The sequence below is a fragment of the Myxocyprinus asiaticus genome, chromosome 36, assembly GCF_019703515.2.
Source record: "Myxocyprinus asiaticus isolate MX2 ecotype Aquarium Trade chromosome 36, UBuf_Myxa_2, whole genome shotgun sequence".
NCBI classification, from domain to species: domain Eukaryota; kingdom Metazoa; phylum Chordata; class Actinopteri; order Cypriniformes; family Catostomidae; genus Myxocyprinus; species Myxocyprinus asiaticus.
This window is the reverse complement of record NC_059379.1, coordinates 30,200,606-30,224,363: the sequence shown is the minus strand read 5'-3', so window position 1 is coordinate 30,224,363 and position 23,758 is coordinate 30,200,606. Positions and strand designations below refer to the sequence as shown.

The 23,758-nt window shown below is 37.7% G+C and overlaps 1 protein-coding gene across 1 annotated transcript; it reads left to right on the top strand.

Moving 5' to 3' along the window:
• The first annotated feature begins 188 nt into the window (after positions 1–188).
• Positions 189–23,697, top strand: LOC127427386 (inactive all-trans-retinol 13,14-reductase-like). The gene is made up of 12 exons (XM_051674979.1): positions 189–308; positions 2,946–3,120; positions 5,581–5,763; positions 7,397–7,638; positions 9,361–9,556; positions 9,676–9,873; positions 12,945–13,064; positions 13,713–13,851; positions 16,203–16,312; positions 20,895–21,061; positions 22,736–22,895; positions 23,125–23,697. The coding sequence occupies exons 1-12, from the start codon at positions 189–191 to the stop codon at positions 23,292–23,294; spliced, it is 1,980 nt and encodes a 659-aa protein (XP_051530939.1). The 3' UTR covers positions 23,295–23,697.
• Positions 23,698–23,758: the final 61 nt, after the last annotated feature.

Sequence of the window (23,758 nt, the reverse complement as noted above, 5' to 3'; positions counted from 1 at the left end):
TGATAACAAGATTTGGGCATCAGACCTCTTTGTCCCGTTGTTGAGCATCTGCTTCCTGTGTTTCAAGAATTTAAGATTATCTTCATCTCAGGATTGAGCTTTTCATCCCATAAGCTCATTTTCAACTCTGTACCACTGCCACTCTGTCTCTCTCCACCTCCTATTTAAATACAGAGCCAGTAATTGGGATGAGCGGCAGCTCTTGGAGTGCGTCTTGTGAGGGAAACCTGACAACCAGGTTTTTGGTTACATTTTTTATTGGTTTCTTAAAGATTGCTGTGGCTGTACGTGTTCCTGTCGCTCAACTGGTAAGGCATTTCACTAGCAATGTCAAGATCAAGAGTCCAAACTGATAAAGCATTTTTACTGATAAAAAACATATAGCTTTAATGCACTGTGTTGCTTTGGATAAAAGCACCTGCCAAATGATTAAATGTAAGACACGAGCAGATGTCCAGCATAAGTGCATTTCTATTGAAATATATAGCTCTAATACTGCATTTAAAAAGAAACGTGTTTTGCGACATGACTAGTGCTTCACCACTATAGAGTTTAAAAATGTTTAAACTCAACACTAAATTGCAGAATTCCAATGTCCAGTGACTGCTGATTTAATTTAAGCTTTAGGTTTGATTTGAATTTGATTTAATTTGAGCTATTGTTGAAAATAGAAAGTTACAGAATTATTAAAAAAAATTGCAACCCAACACTAATTGAGATACAGGTGTAAGGCCCAATGGAGCAAACTTAGTAGAAAAGGGTAAATGTCCACATATTTATATGAATTCTTCAAAATGAAATCAAGCAATTAAGTCATTGGGCAAAACCCCAAAATGAACCCCAGGTAATGACATATTCAGATTAGGAAAGCCACTTGATTTATAAACGGGAAGCCTACAAGAAGTAACATGATTATAAACATACTGTACAAAAAATTCTCAAAAAAGGAATGGGGTCATTTACACACAAAAAAAAAATTCTACAAGTAAAAATCTACATATTACTAGTTAACAATTATGTCTTGATATGTTCTTATTCTGAAGAAATACCCCTCTTTATTTACATCAAGAGCATCAGAGTTTGGATCAAAAGATCTGTTTTCCCTACAACAAATATGGTGCCTTTGCAGGGCACCTAGAAGGGCGAACAACCTGGGTGGTTGTGACAGTGTAATTTCAAACAGAATTTGCAATAAAAATGACTTAAAAAGTAAATTCCAGTTATTTTTGAGCGCCGCACCATTCAGCCATCCGAAGCTCTCACAGTGCAGGATAAATTGTTTGAAGTAAAATACTGCAATACAAGTACAGTTCTTTCAGAAAAGTAACAGCTATTGTTAATGGATTTTAAAGTTTTTGGTCATCAAGCATTTGTTTCTATTCACATATATTCTTCGTAACTAACCAATGCTAATATTACATGTTATTTTGTAGCATAAAAATAAATATAAAATAGGAAACTTTAACAATATATCTATACTGTTAAAAACCATCATGACATATATGTTGTGATTAGATTATCAACAAGATTCTCTCATAAAGTCATAAAGATAAAAACTGAATGATGCATGTACAAAGTATATGCTATTTTTGCATAGTTTAGCCTTATCTTAATTACCTTATCTGGTAATGATAACCTGGATAATACAATTCCACACTGTTGCTTAATTTAACAAGACGAAAACTTAAAACAGCAGAAATGTGAAGATAACACTTTTTGCTAAATTCAATTAAAATCAGGATTGCTAAAATAATGAACTTGAGTCACTTAGAATACATTTAGAAATACAGTGGGGTTCAGAAGTCCACACTGAAAATCTGGGATTCAAAATTTAAACTTGGAAATAAACGTTTTACAACTAGGAACAATTTGAAACAAAGAAACGTAATGACATAAAACGAATCAGAAATATTTAAGATTCTACACTATTTCTAGGTCACTCGTCAGGTTTTACACAAACTTGTGGAATGGCTGATCGAATGCATGCTGTCTTTAAAGCAAAAGGGTGACATCAAATACTGAGAAATTCTGAAATTAATATTTTTTAATCTGATAATATAATACGTAATATACTGTATATATACTGAATACATACATACATACATACATACATACATATATATATATATATTAGGAAAATGCACTGATATGCACTTGTCTCACTGTATACAGATCCTAAACAAAGTTCCATTCTAAATTAGGACTGTTGAAATGATGAAGCCTGATTTCTACATGTTCATAACAAATTTCCTGTCCAAATCGATGGGGCTTTTAATGCTTTCAGATTTGAGAGGGAACTTGTAAATAATGATTTATTGTTTTATTAATCTTTCAACAAACCCGGCAACAGAATCGGAATCAGATTACTTCGCCTCTTTTCGAGGCTTGTCCCCAATAATTACTTAACACAGTAAAGAATAATTTCAAAAGAGGTCCAGATTTCATTATTGCTTCAGTTCCAATAGAGATAAGATATACACTAATATATGTATTAATTGACTGTTCTGATTACACTGTTATTCATTTTTCAGAACATAAACCCAGAAGGTAATCCTTAAAATCATAAAGACTTTAAGTGGTGTGTGTGTATATATATATATATATATATATATATGTTTAATCTGTATGTGGACTAAATATTTTGCATTACATATTATTACCACTCTTATCTTCACTGATAGCCCTTGGACACTTTATTGTTGCACATACAAAGCTCATCTCTGAAAGCTGAGACCTTTGGTCCTTGCTTACATATAAATGACACCCTTGAACTAACTTGATCTCAGAAAAGCATCTATGTAATACATGCTCTCATTTTCTTGCCCTTTTTGGCTTGAAACTTCCTATGCGCATCTGTATACTTTCAGTTTATGAACAAAAAATTAAAAGTGTGTTTTTGAGTTGATATTCAACCAGATTCAAGACTTTTCCATTTGACTGTTTAGCACTGTCAACTCTTCAGGATGTGGTTTCTGATATTTTTGGTGTGTCTCCTAATTTGGGCTGGTGGAACGTATTGGTACCTGTTCGGCAAGCCAAGTCCATTTACACTGGAGTGCTTGAGGCCCCCAGGACCTTATGAGGTGGACCAGAGGAAAAGAGACAAGGTGTTAAAACAAGGTATTATCACACATCTTTAGATGTTAAACGCTGCTTTAACTGGGGTAGAGGGGAAAGACTGACCTGAGAATGACTGTTTTAAGCCTCTTTTGCTAATCTTCAGCATTTAAAAAAGTGAATTTACCATCAGGGGTCTTTATAAACTGAGTTAACTGCCAAATACACCATAACAATATTTTGGGTACAGAATGCATTCTAATTTTCATACAGTATTTAACAAATTCTAAGCATCTTCATTTACTTGTTAATACAAAAAGGTTCTAACCGGGACATCTTGGAGCATTCTCAGTAAATAAAAACAAAGTCAAAGTTATGTTTTAGACATCTGGAGTACGGATCTGATAAATAGTTCATGTCAACTTCCCCACTGAAAATCTAGGTACAGTTCCAGTTCTTCATTATTGTCATTGAACAAGTACAACGAAATTGTCCTCCACAAGTGTTGCATCAAATTAAATAGAGAATTAAGGACAAGAATAAAATTATCATGCATAGAAGTATGAAAGAAACAGAGTGAGAAGTATATAAGGTCTGAGTTAAGCATATGTTAAAGGAATAGAAATTCACAAAGATACAAAGAAATGTACATAAGAATATTAAAGTTAAAATAGAATATATAATAATATATAATAATATTAACAATCATGAAAGTGTAGTTGACTGGAATGAATAGACCAATAGTGCAAATACTGTGACTGTACCAAGCAGAGGCAGTGCAAATATATATTTTTTTGTGCAAAATGTTCTCATTTAAGTGTAGAGATCTAATAGTACTGCAGTTATGCAGTGCAATCTGAGGTAGTATATGTTTGGTGTAGTATGCTGCTCTGTGTGGATAGTTCAGGATGGTGTTCCATTAGGGGGTGTGAGGATATTTGCTTGCAAAATGTTTGATTTCATCAGAATAAAGTACTTTAGAATGGCTATTAATGGCGAAACATGCTTTTTTGGCTGCATAATGGTGTTATATAATAACTCCTCTAATGCGGAGGCCCTATAGGAATTGTCTAGTCTGTCTAGAGCTAGTGCCAGCCCTGAAAAGTATATATCTCTGCAGAGCAAAATTGGGTGTTTCCCAATCAGTGGCCGTTTCCAAACCAGGATGGGTGTTTATCAACTATCCAGTGAAATTAAGGAATCTCTATGTAGTAGGCAAATTGGGTAAAGCAGTTGAAAATCATCCATCCCAGTTTGAATATACCCACTGACTGGGAAACGCCAGTTTTTGTTCTGCAGAGACACCAGCCCTGCTACACCAGCAAATCTAACCAATCAAACTCTGACCCTTTTACATTACATACAGTAACTACATGTCCTTCATGACTCTGAGAAGAAGTATTAGTCAAATTAGATAATGTATACTGATTCCTAAACATATTCTTAAACCAAACATATAGATAGATTGAGATAATCCAATTATATAAAATATTGCAAATGCTGTTGTAAAATAATTAACATATTTGTCAATGGCTATGCCATATCTTAATTAGATTAGCCAATTGTGATAACACTTGCAGTCCTCAGACTTTCTCAAATGTCAAGTATTTTATGGCAGGTGACTGGCTCTAAAAGATAATACTGTATGTGGCGGTATTTTGTGAAGACCATGTAAATACCTTATCAGCCATCAGCCTTCACACAGTCTGAGGATTGACTGTTGGGAGTAAACCCAGATCAATTTCCCATATCAGTCACTGTGTTTATTGCTCTAGGTGCTGAAATTTTTTATGTAAGATTGTTCATGAACACTGTTGCCTTAAAGTAGGTATTTAATTGTGATCCTTAAAGGTGTACTCAATAATGTTTTCCTTATTAAAAAAAGTTTTACACCTAAATAAATTAATTGCGAATTTGACACATATGTATAAAATCATGACCACATAAGATGAAGACTCCAGTCATATCTACAGTATAAAAGCTGTTTTATTCTACATGGAGAGAGTCACTTTATGGGGGCTGCCATATTAGGAACACATGACCAGTCCAATACTACTCGCTTAATCTCAGTAACTGCCCTGTTATTGGATACTTTTACTCGTGGATAATTTATCGTGACTGACTTTAAATGGTAATGTTCTACAATGGCATCTGTAATTGAACACTATTGAATTTGAATAATGCTGCATCCACACCACTAGGTGTCAGTGTCCAAGTCCAAAACGAAATAAAAAAAAAAATACTTGAATGCACCTTTAAGTTATTTAACAATTAAGTTGGTTACATATGTATCAAGAATGTCATATAATGAAATGATATATAAAACATATAGAAATGTCTTAACAATATGAATAAATACAAAATATTCTGAATTTCAAAATGTCTTTACTGTTTCTGTCACTTGCTAATAGTGGGTCGGAAAAGGTTGACAAATCCTGTTCTAGAGGGATTGTCCCTGTAATATGTGTACTGTAAGGATAAAAACATCAGCTAAATGTCTATTTCATATTTTTGTATCTCTAGGATTTACAAGGGAGAGGGTTCCAGCAAATCTGGATGCCATTGTAATTGGAAGTGGGATTGGAGGAATGACGGCCGCAGCCACACTGGCCAAAGTGGGGAAGAAAGTCCTAGTCTTGGAGCAGCATGACATGGCAGGGGGCTGCTGCCACACTTACACAGAGAAGGGATTTGAGTTTGATGTTGGTATGAAACTATCCCTTAAAATTGCTGCCAGTCTGTTCTATTACAAACTCATCATAAAAGTTATAACGTATAAGTTAAAAGAATAGTTCCAACCCTCTATTCCTTGTCATTCCAAACCCATATCGCAATGACTTAATTTCTTCCTTGGAACACAAAAGGAGAAATTCTGAAGAATGTACCGGCCACTCTTTGCAATATAATGAAAGTGAATGGGGACTGGGTCTGTCAAGCTCCAAAGTGACAAAAATAACCTCCATAAGTACCATTAAAAAAAGCACCATTAAAGTATCATAAAAGTAGTCCGACTTGTTTGCTATATTCCAAGTCATATGATAGCTTTATATGACAAACAGAAGTTTTAAAGGTGGAGTGTGTAATTTCTGCACTACTAGTGGCACCAAACTCTTGGTGTGTAAATATATAGTGGCATGATTTCAAACAACCTTTGCCAACACCCCTCAGACTCATCACGCCCTTTCGCACTCTCTGATTCCCTATGAACAAATAGGCCATTCTAAATAAAAGATGATAAACGTTTAACGTCGTAATAAACAAGACCACTATAACATAAACACACCGGACAGAAAGCATTGCAGAGGAATCGGCTTGTCCGATAACATTGCCAGTGTTAAGGTTCAACTGGTTTTCATGTTAAAGGTGAAATAAGCGATTCCTGAGAAAGACTGTTGATATTTGAACTCAACAGCCAAACAAACACACCCCTCCCTTCTGTGCTCCTTCAGAAGCTCCGCCCCCCAAATTCATGCACGCCCATTGCCAACGCTGTGTGAACGCAACAGTGTTGTGTGGATCGGCCCGATCCACTTTGATTTTTTTTCCCATTTACAGAGCCAAGGCTGTGTACAAACACCAGATTTTTTTCAGCGCACACACAGAACGAACAACTCTGTGAAGAGATATTCATAGAATTTGACAAAAAGTGTATTGGATTAAAATTACACACTTCACCTTTAATTCACTGAAAAATCTTGCCCTCTGCTGTCCACATCAATTTAAATATGACGACTTTACACTTAGCATGTCAGGTTTGATGTAATTTACATTGTAATGTCAAGAAAAGAAGAAGTGGTGCAGTGGTGGCTCAGTGGCTAAGGCTCTGGGTTACTGATCAGAAGGTTGGGGGTTCAAGCCCCAGCACTGCCAAGTTGCCACTGTTGGGCCCTTGAGCAAGGCCCTTGACCCTATCTCCTCCAGGGGTGCTGTATCATGGCTGACCCTGCACTCTGACCCCAGCTTAGCTGGGATATGTGAAAAAAAAAAAAAAAAAAAGAATTTCACTGTATATGTGCAAATGTGTGATAAATAAATATAATTATTAATTATAAAAAAAAAAAAAAAGATTATTGGTGAGTAACGACATACATTTTTCGGTCTGTTCGTGTTATAAAGCTATAGTATGGCTTCAGAAGACTATGAATGTAATGCACAAGACCTTTCTCCTTTTGTGTTCCACAGACAAAAGAAAGTCATTTGGTATAGAATGACATCAGGGTGAGTAAATGATGACAGAATTTTCAAATATGGTCTCTAATTCTAACCATTGTTTGCAGTATGAGATGTTTCAATGTCTTTTGGAGGTCCTTCAATATTGTTTTCTTCCGCTTGTCCAAAGGACTTCACTACATCGGTCAGCTGCATGAGAACAGTCTGTTCAGGATCATTATGGACCAGATCACTGAGGGCCAGCTGGAGTTTGTGAAGCTCGATCAGCATTTTGACAGTATTGTGATTGGCACCGGAGAGGAACAGAGAGACTACAGCATCTACACCGGCAAAACTGAGATGGAACAGCACCTGAAGAAGCAGTTTCCTGATGATGTTAAAGCTGTGGAGGAGTTCTTTAAGATCATGAAGGTGTGCTGCTACCCAGAATACCCTTGCAACCGGGTAACAAGCACTCAGAACATTAGCTGTGTCCAAAATGATGTAGCCTACAATACACTGGACATTTACACTATGTGCTAATGCACTCCACCATCTAGCGTATGAATTTTCAGTGTAGTATTCAAGTGTAATAGCATCTAAAATGGAACACTAACTTTTTTTTACTACACAGAAGCATTCACTGTTTTTCAGCTAATGGAAGTGATGTTTTAAAGGAATAATTGGCCCAAAAATGAAAATTCTCTCATTATTTACTCACCCTCAAGCCATCCCAGATGTGTATGACTGTCTTTCCTCAGCAGAACACAAAGATTTTTGGAAGAATATTTCAGCTCTGTAGGTCCATATATGCAAGTGAATGGGTGCCAACTTTTTGAAGCTCCAAAAAGCACATATAGCCATCATAAAAAGAATCCATATGACTCCAGTGGATTCAATAATATCTTCTGAAGTGAAACACTACGTGTGTGTAAGAAATAGATCAATATTTAAAACTTTTTACAAAAAAATTCACAAGGGTCGAGGTCAAGCAGCCTAATGTGTGAAATATGAAAAAATACGGAAGCGCAGTGTTGTTTACAACAGAGGAGGATAGATAATCATACATATAGATGCCTCATTCGGCTGGTTTAGATATGTCAACTGTGGCACCATCTTGGAATGGTCAACAAGGAGAGCTGTTTGAATCAGTTTGAATGCAAGTGAATGGAGGAGATGCCTCAGACCGAGCTCCTTGCTCAGACCACTGCATAAACTGCTTTTGTGTGGAAACATAGGAACAGCTGCTAATAAGGTATCTATTTATGAATTTCTATGCAGAGGAGGCTTGCACGCTTACGTCAAGCAAGAGGCAGTTTGAACTCCACCCTTGTCAACAGCTGGCCAGGAGTGAAAGTTTTAAATATTGATCCATTTCTAACACACACCTAGTGATTCACTTCAGAAGACAATTAATCCACTTAAATCGTATGGATTACTTCTATGATGGCTATATGTTCTTTTTGGAGCTTAAAAAATCTGGCACCCATTGACTAATTTTATGGACCTACAGAGCTGAAATATTCTTCCAAAAATCTTCGTTTGTGTTCTGCTGAAGAAAGAAAGTCATACATATCTGGGATGGCATAAGGGTGAGTAAATAATGAGAGAATTTAAATCATTGGATGCGTTGAGGTTAACTTTAACATGTTAGCCAACCTCAGTCCAACACTTATATCTCAAATAACGAAAATATTTGTACAGTGTGGGGTGATGGTAAAACATTCAGATCACAATTGTACGGTGCTGTCTTCACAGAAGTTCATTCACAGAAGACATTCGCTATTATTTACAATTGTTTTGCCAGGCCAGCATCGTGCCCTGGTAACTCCATCCATTCTACTAGGGCAAGCCACAAGGTCTGAGTGCATGTAGTAGTACTCATTGTACTCTTCTTTTCATTATATTCCGTGTGAACACTACTTACACTACAAAACGGTGTATAAAAGTGCAGAAGTATGCGATTTGGAATGCAGCTTTTAGCAAATGTATAGCAATCTGCTAACAATCACTCAGAACACTTTAGCAGCTGCAAGGCAACTTTCTGGCAACCATCCACAACAGCCTATACCTATAGCATCATGGCAGTTAGTTTTGAAAGGCAAGTATCTTTTTTATTCTGTCTCTCATGTTGTCTTCCCTTGTTGTCTGCAGGTCACAGCCAGAAAGACTCATTACTTGGCCACCCTAAAGCTTATTCCACAGTGGTTGGCTCTGTTCCTGCTCAAGAGTGGTATCGCTGACCTCTGCTCATCCATTTTTCACCTCTCAGGCTCCAGTGCCACAGATGTCAACAACAGACTGACGAGTAACAAGGATTTGCATTTGATCTTCTCATATTTCTTCTATGGTGAGTCTTTTTGTAAATGTGTTTATCAGTTTTTCCACTCACTTGTGGTCCATTTTTAGTGAGTTGAAATAGTTTTCTGGGTCTATTGTAAAGATGTTTCTCTTTGATTTCTGCTCCAGGCGTTCCTCCTAAAGACTCCAGCTGTATGATCAATGCACTGCTGCTGCACCACTACAAGCGTGGTGCATACTACCCCAAAGGGGGCGCCAGTGAGATCCCATTCCACATCACTAAAGTCATACATAAATATGGGGGCAATGTGCTGGTCCGTGCTCCTGTCAACCGTATCCTGGTTGATGAAAAAGGAGCTGCATATGGTGAGTAAAACAGGCAAAAGTAGATAAAACAGTGCATTTAAATGTTTAAATGGATGGATGAGAACAGTTCTGTCCAGTGTGTCACCATATTTCCAATTAATACAGGAAGTGTGGGATATATTGAAAGGCTTTTCCATTTATTTATTTATTTTTTTAAATAGGGAAGGACATTCTAATTCTAAATAGCATTTACTTGGACAAAAATTCCAGAAGAAAAAGGCTTTAAATTTGAAATGCATATATGTGGTTAACCCCCCCGAGTATGTTCAGAATCTGCATACACCTTTTGCATTCGTGGGTCAATTTTGACCTGGTGGAACTCAAGCTTCTAAATCAATCACATCTCAATGATTTTCATCTAAAACTATATTGTAAATCATTAATATGTTTTTAACTGTTCATACATGTAAAAAGATTGATATTTTTGACATGTTAACTGACAAATATAAAAGTTATTATTTAATATGGCATTTTTTTTTTAGAAGAATTATAATGTAGAAATTCTTTGACTTTTCAAAAAATATATTAACTACACAAATCCAGTATGATACAGATGAAGACATATTTTTTTATCAACATTTCTGTAAAATTGTATCTAAATATAACAATTTACAATTTATATTAACAACTAATATGAGAATTACGAGTCATTTGAATTAATTTCCTATTACTCATAACTAATCAATACAACTTGGTGATCAAAAGTTATGAAACCAACATATTCTTTTTCAACCAAGCATCATCAAATCAACTGTACAACTTAGGTATACAACATTAATATGTCTTTACTATGTTTTTAAGCAAACTCTATTCTATTTACTCTCATGAACTGCCGAATGCTATTGCGTGTGTCTGCTGCAAGCTGCTTCAGTATCATATGGCTACAGAGTAAAATATGTATACTTTCATCTTTCAAGCCCTTTTTAGACTGTGTGTGCATTAATTTTTGCTCTTAACACACCCCCTTTAGACAGCAGTACCTTTGATTTAGTTTAGTTGTTATGTTTGTTACATCTGTCATATCTGTTTTGTACAGGGATTTGTGTGTGTCTGTGTTTGACTGTGTGTGTGTGTGTGTGCATGTTTGTAAACGAGATGCAGTCCCAGTGAGATACAAAAAAAGTGTATGGGACAGTATGGGAAAGAGGCTAAATGTAAGTAAAGTGTTTATAAGAAAAAATGTAATACATAGATGTACCAAAAAATCAACTTAATATCATGTGTAAAGCCACAATTTTGCCCGAGTCAAAAATGATCCACGAACGCAAAAGATGTAACAATGTTTTTTTTAAATGGTTATATCTCCTAAACAATTTAATTTTAAAAATCTGAAGAAAATTAAAAAAAAAAAAAAAAAAAAAAAAAATATATATATATATATATATATATATATATATATATATATATATATATATATATATATATATATATATATATATTATGTGTATATTGATAGACTTGACAAAGTCACAAAGTTTGGTTCCCGTACGAAATCTATGTGGTATTTAAGAAATGTTATCTACCTCTCCCGGGTCAAAAATGACCCGAACACAATAGGAGGTTAAAGATAACTTTTTCAACCATTCAGAGTACATTAGCATTTAGATGATCTGAAGGTAACAGCCAAATCAAAGTTGCAATCAAAATTATTCAACCCCCCTGACCAGCAATACATTCTGGTGATGTGAATTAAAACACATCAACAAAAACCTCAGTAAACAAAGTAAGTTTTTAATACACATTTGAGTGATTTTGAGAGCAAAGAGTTCAGTTTACCCAAATTTTAAAATAAAAAAATAACTAATTCTCTCCACAAATGTCATGTCAAAAATATTCAACCCCCAAAGTCAATCATTTGTGGAGCATCCTTTATCCTTAATAACAGCAAATAAATGTTTCAGGTAAGTGTTCTCAGGCTTCAGTCACCTCTCTATTAGAATTTTTACACATTTCTCATGAGCAAAAGCTTCCAACTCATTGACATTCTTTGGTTTCTGTGTTGCCACTGCTTCCTTGAAATCCCAACAAAGGTTTGCAATGGGATTTTAATGATGGACTGAAAGGGCCATTTAAGGACATTCCACGACCTATCCCTGAACCAGATTTTGGACAGCTTGGATGTATCCTTGGTGTTATTGTCTTGCTGGAAAGTCCAGTGATCACCGAGCTTCAATTTACACACTGAAGGCATCACATGTTTCATGTCAAAATGGCCTGATACCTGAAAGAATCCATGGTGTCAGTCACATAGTCAGGATAGCTGTTTCCTGCAGCCACAAAACACCCCCATAACAGGACTGACCCACCTCCATGCTTGACTGTGGGGATTGTGTCGTTCTTGTCATCACCTTGTCATCTTACTTCAGACGTACTGCTGACCCATGGGTCTAAAACTCATTTTCAGTTTAGTGTCATACGTCTATAAAACCTTCTTCCAGGACTTCACAGGTCTTTCCTAATTACTTCTTGAATATTCAAGTCAACATTTCCCTTGGTGAAGTTTTGCTTTCTACCACACCCCAGGAAGGTTGCTGTTGTACCATATTTAAAAAATGTATAAATGGTGATGCCAACTTTGTCTACTGGAAATTGAAGTGGCTTGGAAATGTACTTTTAGCCATGACCTTTCTTGTGTAATGTAATAATCTCCTCTATTAGCTTATGAGATAGCTTATTTTTAATTGCATTTTTTGCATAGAAATAAATTTTTGCTTACAACACTAAACTTAAATTTTAAAACTAAGTGCCACTGCAGATTGATGACTTAGTTTTGTTTTAAAACAATTACTTGTGTAGCCTTACATATTTAAGAAACAGCTACATGCAATAGGGGTTGAATAATTATGACATGGCTGTATTTAAAAAAATCCTATATATATATATATACACTGTGTGTGTGTGTGTGTGTGTGTGTGTGTGTGTGTGTGTGTACACACACATATATATACATATATATACACACATCTATATATATATATATATATATATATATATATATATATATATATATATATATATATATATATATATAGACAGTATACAGTATATAACTGTCTTGTTTTTGACTGAAGGAGTGACAGTCAGGAAAGGTGATGAGGATGTGGAGGTGCGAGCTCCTGTGATCATCTCCAACTGTGGAATCTTCACCACCTTCCAGAAGCTCTTACCTCCAGAGATACAGGTCAAGCCAGGTGAACAAATATTGTTTGCATCAATGAAACTTCATCTAATTTTAACTACTGTTGATAGTACCTGGCCACTGTGGAACGTCTGGAAATGAGCAAGCAGATAATGCTGCCAAAGAAGCATTATCTACAGAAGCATTATCTACAGAACTCAAAGAAATGCTCTATATACCTTCCACAGATCTAAAACTTAAATAATTATACTCTGAAATCCAAAAATCTAAATTCAAATGTCAAAAGCAAGTGGCAATCAGAATGGGATCATTGCTTAGCAAAATAATTACATGAATTCAATCCTGCTGTTGGGATGAGAAGTATATTAAAACCAAATAAACTCTTTTAATAACCGTTGGGACAAGTCATTTACACTTGATGTCAGATAGGCTCACACACAAATTATTATCAGGGTAAAATCCCCCCATATGTGCATCATGTCAGAACCTACTGTATGTCAAACATATTTTACTGGATTGTAATATATCTACTCCTTTGATACATTTTTTTATTCTGCTGACACCCAAAAATTTACACCCTTGCCCCCTACAACTGGTTTTCGCCTTGAAAATAGCCATAGAAGCTGGCATGGCATTAAGAAACAAACAAAAATACAAACTACTGTTGATAGACATGAAGCATAATTTTCTTTCCTTTCAGAGATCCAGAATCGTCTGGATATGATGAAGCCTGGGAAAGGGTCATTTCTCCTGTTCTCAGGATTTGATGCGACTCAGGAAGAGCTGGGCATCGTGTCCACCAACTTCTGGCTCTTTAAATCCAATGACATGGATAGCATGTAAGTACCAATAAGCTAAAGCTAATTTACATAGCAGCTATAGTGCTGTGGCTCTTAAAAAGCAGAATCACAAAATACAATGGATAATAATAAACGCAAAGACAGCACACATCACAAGTGTATCAGTAAAAATGAATACGGTGTAAATGGTAATGTGGCCATGATGCAAAGCTAAGTGTGCATTAATTTTTCTAATGTTCTGTTTATACTAGTTTCCACATGTATATTTGTTTATCATCTTAAGATAGTCACAGGGTTTTGCTCTTGTTGCTACGCCACTAATACACCAAGGATTCTATTATGCCACTGATTAAGCATCCTGCTTAGAAAAGGTTAGCATTTCTAGTTTGAATGCATCACCCAAACAACGACTTGAGCTGTTGAGTTTGCAACAATTACTTGAGCGTGCCTTACTTACTTAAATGACAGCTAGACAGAAAGAAATGGATTTAAACAGAAGGTGCATTTATAGGTGCATTAACTCAAATCAATAATGCTTGCACTAAACTCAAGATGCTAATCCCTGCCCCCAGATTCATCTGATTGGTCCATCTGCTGACACTGATCCCCTGAGCTGATTGTTAAAGGGATAGTTCAACCAACAATAAAAATGCTCTCATCATTTACTCACCCTCATGCTATCCCAGATGTGAATGACTTTCTTTCTTCTACAGAACACAAAGAAGAATATTTCAGCTCTGTAGGTCCTCACAATGCAAGTGAATGGTGGCCAGAACTCAGAAGGTCCAAAAAGGATATAAAGTCAGCATAAAAATAATCCATACGACTCCAGTGGTTTAATCCATGTCTTCTGAAGTGATCCATTTGGTTTTGGGTGTGAACAGAACAAAATATCACTCCCTTTTCAGTCACTGTACATCTTGCCATTGCAGTCTCTAGGTACGATCATGATTTCAAGTTCGATAACACTTCCTAGTGTTTGACACATGCACAGAACACTAGATGGCACTTCTGGACCGTTTCATGTGATGTCATGTATGACTGCGCCGCCATGTTTGTAACCAAATTTCCATATACCTTCAATGTGCTGTGCTGTGGTATGTGACAAAAGCCTTATTAAGGAGTTAAAAGCAGCTCTTACATTCATAAAGACAGGATCATCACAGACGTTTTGTGATACTATGACTAAATCAGGCCAGAAAACAACACAAAAACATTAGTAACTTATAAATGAGAGATGTTTACGGTGATGTACTGCTGGGCGTGTGTACTCGCCGGTCACACATTAGACCCGCTGCTGTATGGAGATGAATTGTGGATAAAATATCTTGTAATGTCCACAAAAGTTCAATTTGGCAATATTTGTGCTGTCTTCAGACCTGTGTAAATTTTCTTGGGATTTGGAATGGATCAAAAGCAATTTATGATGTTTTTCTTGATATCGTTTCTTCGCCATTGTTTCCTACCGCTGATGGTCACAAATATGGCGGCTGCAGGGAAAAGTGACGCCATGATCACCAAGGAGACTGCTGTCAAGATATACAGTGAAAAAGGAGTTACATTTTGGTCTGTTCTCAAACAAAACCAACAGGATCACTTCAGAAGTCATTCAGACCACTGGAGTTTGAAGGATTGCGTTTATGCTGACTTGATCTGCTTTTTGGAGCTACAAAGATCTGATCACCATTCACTTGTATTGTATTTACAGAGCTGAGATATTCTTCTAACAATCTTTGTTTGTGTTCTGCAGAAGAAAGTCACACTGTACACATCTTAGATGGCATGAGGGTGAGTAAATTACGAGAGAATTTCCGTTTTTGGGTGAACTAACGCTTTAAGAGTTACACTATTTGTCACATCTTTTTTCACGTTGTGAAATGCTGAAAAAACAGTGATATGTGGTACAACATCAAAAGTCCATCTGCCACATAGACCAACAATTAAAACAGTCCTAATCTAACCTGAATTAAAACTTTAAGCTGTTTTAAATAAACCACTCAATGGAAGTCATGGCAGTACACATTGGCCAACTAAAGGGGTCACTTGCAGTTACACAAATCAAACACAGGGTAGTGCTGTTGCCTAAACCATAAAATCCTGGTCAAAATCACAGTAACATCCCATCTCTGGGCTTTCTGCCATAATTCTGTCTGGACAAGGTTTCTGCTCTCAATCCAAGCAGCAGTTCTTATCTTCCTGCCTGTGGGAAAACACATTTCCAATCCTAACATTTCTGCACTCCCATATTGTTTTCTGCAGGAGATGTAATGGCACCACGTGTTAGCTTACACTTGAATATGAACTCCCAAAGAACAGTATGTGTAACTGCTGTTAAATGTGGCCTAAAATTAATTTTAGACATTTTAAAAGCTGTTTTTTCTCACCTCTAGGATGGATGATTTCTTCAGTATGGGTAAGGATGAGGCACCAGACAACATTCCCATGATGTTCATTACTTTTCCCTCAGCCAAAGACCCCACATCACAGACCCGTCATCCAGGTACAGTAACACCTGATGCTTCTCAATGGAATATTTTAGGAAATCAACAAAAGTACTAGTTTTTACATTTTGTTATGTTGCTGCCTTAAGCTAAAATGCTTTAAATTATTATTTTTTTCACATCAATCTGCACTCCATACCCCATAGTGACAAAGCAAAAACCTGATTTTGATAACTTTGCAAATTTATTAAAAAGAAAAAACTGAAATATTACATTGACATAAGTGTTCAGACCCTTAACTCAGTACTTAGTTGAAGCACCTTTGGCAGCGTTTACAGCCTCAAGTCTTTTTGGGAATGATGCAACAAGCTTTGCACATCTGTATTTGGGGATTTTCTGCCATACATCTCTGCAGATCCTCTCAAGCTCTGTCAGGTTGAATGAGGACCATCGGTGGACAGACATTTTCAGGACTCTTCAGAGATGTTCGATTGGGTTCATGTCCGGGCTCTGGCTGGGCCACTCAAAGACATTCACAGAGTTGACCCTAAGCCACTGTTGTGTTGTCTTGGCTGTATGCTTAGGGTCATTGTCCTGTTGGAAGGTGAACCTTCAGCCCAGTCTTAGGTCCCGAGCGCTCTGGACCAGTATTTTGCTGCGTTCAGCTTTCCTTCAACCCTGACCAGTCACCCAGACCCTGCCGCTGAAAAACACCCCCACAGAATGATGCTACCACCACCATGCTTCACCGTTGGGATGGTATTGCGCAGGTGATAAGCGGTGCCTGGTTTCCTCCAGATATGACGCTTGGAATTTAGGCCAAAGAGTTCAATCTTCATTTCATCAGACCAGAGAATCTTGTTTCTCACAGTCTGAGAGTCTTTTAGGTGCTTTTTTGCAAATTCCAAGTGGGCTTTCATGTGTCTTGCACTGAGGAGAGGCTTCTATCTGGCCACTCTACCATAAAGCCCAGATCGGTGGAGTGTTGCAGTGATGGTTGTCCTTCTGCAAGTTTCTCCCATCTCCACACATGATCTCTGGAGCTCAATCAGAGTGACCATCGGGTTCTTGGTCACCTGTCTTATTAAGGCCCTTCTCCCCCGATTGCTCAGTTTGGCCTGGCAGCCAACTCTTGGAAGAGTCCTGGTTGTTCCAAACTTCATCCATTTAAGAATTATGGAGGCCACTGTGCTCTTGGGAACCTTCAATTCAGCCAAAACCTTTTTGTAGCCTTCCCCAGATCTGTGCCTCGACACAATCCTGTCTCTGAGCTCTGCAGGCAGTTTCTGTGACCTCATGGCTTGGTTTTTACTCTGATATGCATTTTCAGCTATGAGATCTTATATAGACAGGTGTGTGACTTTCCAAATCATGTCCAAACAATGGAATTTGCCACAGGTGGACTCCAATCAAAGTGTAGAAACATCTCAAAGATGATCCAAAGAAATGGGATGCACCTGAGCTAAATTTCAAGTGTCATAGCAAAGAGTCTGAAAACTTATGTCAATGTGATATTTCAGTTTTTTTGTTTTATTTTGTTTTTTGTTGTTGTTGATTTTTTCCCTTTTTTTTCCACCCAATTTGGAATGCCCAATTCCCAAAAGTCCTTAAGTCCTCGTGGTCACGTAGTGATTCGCCTCAATCCGGGTTGCGGAGGACGAATCCCATCTGCCTCCGCATCTGAGACCATCAACCCGCGCATCTTATCACGTGGCTTGTTGAGCGCGTCACCACGGATACATAGCACGTGTGGAGGCTTCACGCCATCCACCACGGCATCCATGCTCAACTCACCACGCGCCCCACCGAGAACGAACCACATTATAGCCACCACAAGGAGGTTGCCCCATGTGACTCTACCCTCCCTAGCAACCGGGCCAATTTGGTTGCTTAGGAGACCTGGCTGGAGTCACTCAGCATGCCCTGGGATTCGAACTAGCGAACTAGCAAACTCAATCAGTTTTTTCTTTTTTATAAATTTGCAGAGTATTTCAAAAATCCGTTTTTAGCTCTGTCATTATGGGGTATGGAGTGTAGATTGATATGAAAATTTATTTAAAGCATTTTAGCATAAGGTTGCTACATAACAAAATGTGAAAACAATGAAGGGGTCTGAATACTTTCTGAATGCACTGTATATGTATACAGGTGCATCTCAATAAATTAGAATGTCGTGGAAAAGTTCATTTATTTCAGTAATTCAACTCAAATTGTGAAACTCGTGTATTAAATAAATTCAATGCACACAGATTGAAGTAGTTTAAGTCTTTGGTTCTTTTAATTGTGATGATTTTGGCTCACATTTAACAAAAACCCACCAATTCACTATCTCAAAAAATTAGAATACATTATAAGACCAATAAAAAAAACATTTTTAGTGAATTGTTGGCTTTCTGGAAAGTACGTTCATTTACTGTATATGTACTCAATACTTAGCAGGGGCTCCTTTTGCTTTAATTACTGCCTCAATTTGGCGTGGCATGGAGGTGATCAGTTTGTGGCACTGCCGAGGTGGTATGGAAGCCCAGGTTTCTTTGACAGTGGCCTTCAGCTCATCTGCATTTTTTGGTCTCTTGTTTCTCATTTTCCGCTTGACAATACCCCACAGATTCTCTATGGGGTTCAGGTCTAGTGAGTTTGCTGGCCAGTCAAGCACACCAACACCATGGTCATTTAACCAACTTTTGGCAGTGTGGGCAGGTGCCAAATCCTGCTGGAAAATGAAATCAGCATCTTTAAAAAGCTGGTCAGCAGAAGGAAGCATGAAGTGCTCCAAAATTACTTGGTAAACGGGTGCAGTGACTTTGGTTTTCAAAAAACACAATGGACCAACACCAGCAGATGACATTGCACCCCAAATCATCACAGACTGTGGAAACTTAACACTGGACTTCAAGCAACTTGGGCTATGAGCTTCTCCACCCTTCCTCCAGACTCTAGGACCTTGGTTTCCAAATGAAATACAAAACTTGCTCTCATCTGAAAAGAGGACTTTGGACCACTGGGCAACAGTCCAGTTCTTCTTCTCCTTAGCCCAGGTAAGACACCTCTGACGTTGTCTGTGGTTCAGGAGTGGCTTAACAAGAGGAATACGACAACTGTAGCCAAATTCCTTGACACGTCTTTGTATGGTGGGTCTTGATGCCTTGACCCCAGCCTCAGTTCATTCCTTCTGAAGTTCACCCAAATTCTTGAATCGATTTTGCTTGACAATCATAAGGCTGCGGTTCTCTCGGTTGGTTGTGCATCTTTTTCTTCCACACTTTTTCCTTCCACTCAACTTTCTGTTAACATGCTTGGATACAGCACTCTGTGAACAGCCAGCTTCTTTGGCAATGAATGTTTGTGGCTTACCCTCCTTGTGAAGGGTGTCAATGATTGTCTTCTGGACAACTGTCAGATCAGCAGTCTTCCCCATGACTGTGTAGCCTAATGAACCAAACTGAGAGACCATTTTGAAGGCTCAGGAAATCTTTGCAGGTGTTTTGAGTTGATTAGCTGATTGGCATGTCACTATATTCTAATTTTTTGAGATAGTGAATTGGTGGGTTTTTGTTAAATGTGAGCCAAAATCATCACAATTAAAGGAACCAAAGACTTAAACTATTTCAGTCTGTGTGCATTGAATTTATTTAATACACGAGTTTCACAATTTGAGTTGAATTACTGAAATAAATGAACTTTTCCACAACATTCTAATTTATTGAGATGCACCTGTATATATATTTAGGCTGCAGCTCCCCATATAGTATTGTTACTGCCATATTTACTGAATGCATGACTTTCATGGCCTATGTGATATAGCAGAGCTTCATGAAAGTCATGAAATTTAGGGTGCTTTCACACTAGCACTTTTGGTGCGCACCCAGGGTCGAATAACGTCAAAGTTCAATTCGTTTGGATAATGTGAACGCTGGTCGGGTGTGCACCGGCGAACCGTACCCGGGTCTGCTTGAAAAGGTGGTCTTGGTTACGGTTCATGTGAACTCCAGTACGGTTCGCTGCTGATATGAACACAATCGTACCAAATCGCGGAAGTGAACCGCTTATGATGATATATAATTTGCGTCTTTGCAGGCTCCCGATTGCAAATATTATGGTGTAATGCATTTCTCACACCTGCTTGTGTCCAAATACACCGCCTTCAGAGAGCAGCTCACATTCTTCACATCTCTTGCAATGCATCCGCGGGCTCGCGGCAGACAAATGCAAATATTCATCACATCATTGCACATTCAATGCATCTGCGGGAGACAAACAGAAGTTGTTGTTCTGTGCATGACAAGTTTTCATGGTAAATCCAAAGAGACAAACTTTAATACTTCACTTAACTCCATGACATCTTCTCAAGTTGTTACCTAGATACAGTGGTAAACAGCTGCCGTTGTACTCACATTGATGATGTAATCGGACTGAGGTTCGGACCCAAAATATATTATGTAAACAGAGACAAGTGGGGGCAGAGGGAGGAGGGAGGAAACACGGGTTCGGTCCAAGCAATCGAACCAAGTGTGAAAGCACCCTTAAACAGATCTACTAAGTATTCTACTGTAAGTATATAAGCCTGTATTTATATGCATATGTAAATCATGATTCTGTTGGTCAAAGCTGTTATTAATAACAGTTTTTGCCCATTTTTAGGCAAGTCATGTATGACCATCTTGACTATGGTCAATTATGAATGGTTTGAAGAGTGGAAGGACACTACAGTAAGAAAAAGAGGAGATGATTATTTTAACTATAAGATGAGATTTGCCAATAACCTCTTTGACTGGGCCTGCAGCCACTTCCCCAAACTCAGAGAGAAGGTACTGATTTTTGCTTAAAATTTAAAATCTGTAATTCTAAAATGAGAAAATAGGACCCTGTCACACTCAGTCATGTGGTTTAAAGGCAATGTGTGTAATTTGTTCAGTGTTAAAACGCTTTCTCCTTTTCCAGTATAATGGACAGAGACAACTACAAGCAATACATTAGTTGACTTCCCAGAGACTATGAACACTGACTTTGTGGTGCTTTCAAAACATGTTTGAGTGTTTGTTTGAGTAGTCCGACCAATGGCATGAGTTTGGGGCGGGACTACCTGTTTGGCGATCAATGGCAGATTGGGGGTGTTCTGGAAATACAGTAAGAAAAAGAGGAGATGATTATTTTAACTATAAGATGAGAAGGAACCCAGAAGGGACCTATTGAAAACAGTTACAATTCAGTTACAGAAATTACATACTTCACTAGGGGTGGGTAAAAATATTGATTTTCTGATGCATAGTGATCTTTATTTAAACAATCACGATATCGATATCTATTCCTAAATCCCAAGATTCATGCGAGTAAATCACTCACATATTCGACCAAATTTCGAGCTATGCGACTGAAAATGTCTGTGATTAGCCACTGGCTGCTACATTTTCAGATTTCACTAACCAGTGACTGAGTAGTATAGTGGTGAAGAACTACAGCAGCGAGATCCTTTAATTACGAGAATAAAAGTTTGGTTTGACTCTTTCTGTCAAATGTGTGTCCAAAGTTGAGGTCCGCCTGGGATCATTACTGACACACACACCACAAACATACACAACAGTGATTCCGTGTCAATGATCAAGTGATGGAAAAACGACCTTTTAACCATATATTTTGTACAAAACAAACCTAGAAGGGACCTGTGAAAAGTTGCACTAACATTACTTGCTGGAGGGAAGCATCAGTGTCTCCCTGGCACCATTTTGCGCTACCATCTTACCAGACAATTTGGATAAAGTATCATTTACATGTGCAGTGCAAACACTAAAAGCAAAACAAGATGTTTTCTGCAAGCTCTTTTTCATTTGGAGTTCAAAAATATTGAAATATACCCAAATGAAGCAGATTCGGATCAGGAAAATCAATACCTAGCAATATGAAATACTGGTTTCTCCGAAAACAGTGCTACAGCCAGTATATTCTACTTTGAAATGCCCATTCCAGGCTGGAATTTCTGTTTGTGTTTTGGCCTGTGTGGTCCCGCCCACTGCCCATTTCCCAATAGTATTTAGACACCCGGGTTGCCAGATTTGAAACAAGTTAGCGGGCAAACACAGCGTGCTGCAGCCATGGAAGCCAGCAATACATCTAGCTAACATTGACAGAGTTATAAAAAAATCCACATGAGCTGGTTTATAATGTGCAAACAATAAAAACACTGCAGATGTATACATTAGCTGATCAACTTACAGTGTAAGGCTCGTCGCTTGCCATTGTCAGTTTGCTCGTTCCTGCTGCGTGTCCTCCACCTGTCAACCCACGTGAGCTTCGAGTCTGGGGAGGAGGAGGAGGGGGAAACAACTCTCTCCAATATTTTGAATATGGGCTGCAGTAACCATTTTATACGCTTGATGTCAATGTTACATATTGCTCCTTTAAGACTGGTGTTTCTTGAAACTGCTGTGAATTTTTCCTCTTCCTGTGTGTCTTGTTTAATCTCCCTCTTTCTTTCTTTCCTTCAGCTGGTTTTCCAGGAGGCTGCCACTCCTCTTACAAACACACACTACCTCGGCTCTCAGAGGGGCGCCATGTACTCCGCTGAGCACAACTTGGACCGCTTCTATGCAGAGGCCATTGCTCGAAATAGATGCGATACCCCCGTCAAAAACCTTTACTTGTCAGGTATAGCACTTCTCCATTTGTTTAGTGTGGTTATATTTGGTTTAATATGGATAAGAACCCTTCAAGAGCAAGTGAGACACTTAGCCCAATTCTGCTCCAGGAGGACTGAATTATTAATGTTTTTGCCAGTAAAATCCTTTTAAAGATTTTCATTTGTTAAATTTTGAAATGAGAAATCTGAAATCTGTAATCTGAATTTATTTCAACGTGTGTTTTCTGTACATTTCAGGTCAGGATGTGTTTAGCTGTGGAATTGCAGGTGCATTGCACGGAGGCCTCCTCTGTGCATCCACAGTTCTAAATCACATTGTGTACATCGACCTCTTGTTTGTCAAGAAAAAACTGAAGTGGAAGAAAGCAAAAGAGATGGCCAGACTGTCCAAGCAGAAGCTGCAGTGATGAAACTCTGCTGCCTCTGCAGGATGGAGGGAGAACTACACACTGCATTCCCACATAATCATGCCTTTTTAAGCACTGAATTAATAAGATCAACTTATTTCTACAGAAAAAGAAGGAAGTGGATATTTATCAACTCTTAATCACTAGGCTGGGCTGTTTTTACTTCATAAGGCAACAGTTAAAACTTTGTTTGTAAAGGTATAATAGGGACAGCCTTCAACATGTAAAGTTATGCATAATGTCCATTTATAAATGTAGTCTTTTGTTATTGTGAATTTGTAAATGTAAAGTAATTTACACATGTGTGTAATAATAATTTTCACTATGCCTGAAGAACAACCTTGAAACCAAATAAGAGCATACACATTTATTATCAGTAATAGATACAGTAATATTACTTGGAAAATAAACTCATTATAACATTGTTTATTGTCACATATGGCATTGACAAATGTATAAAATGT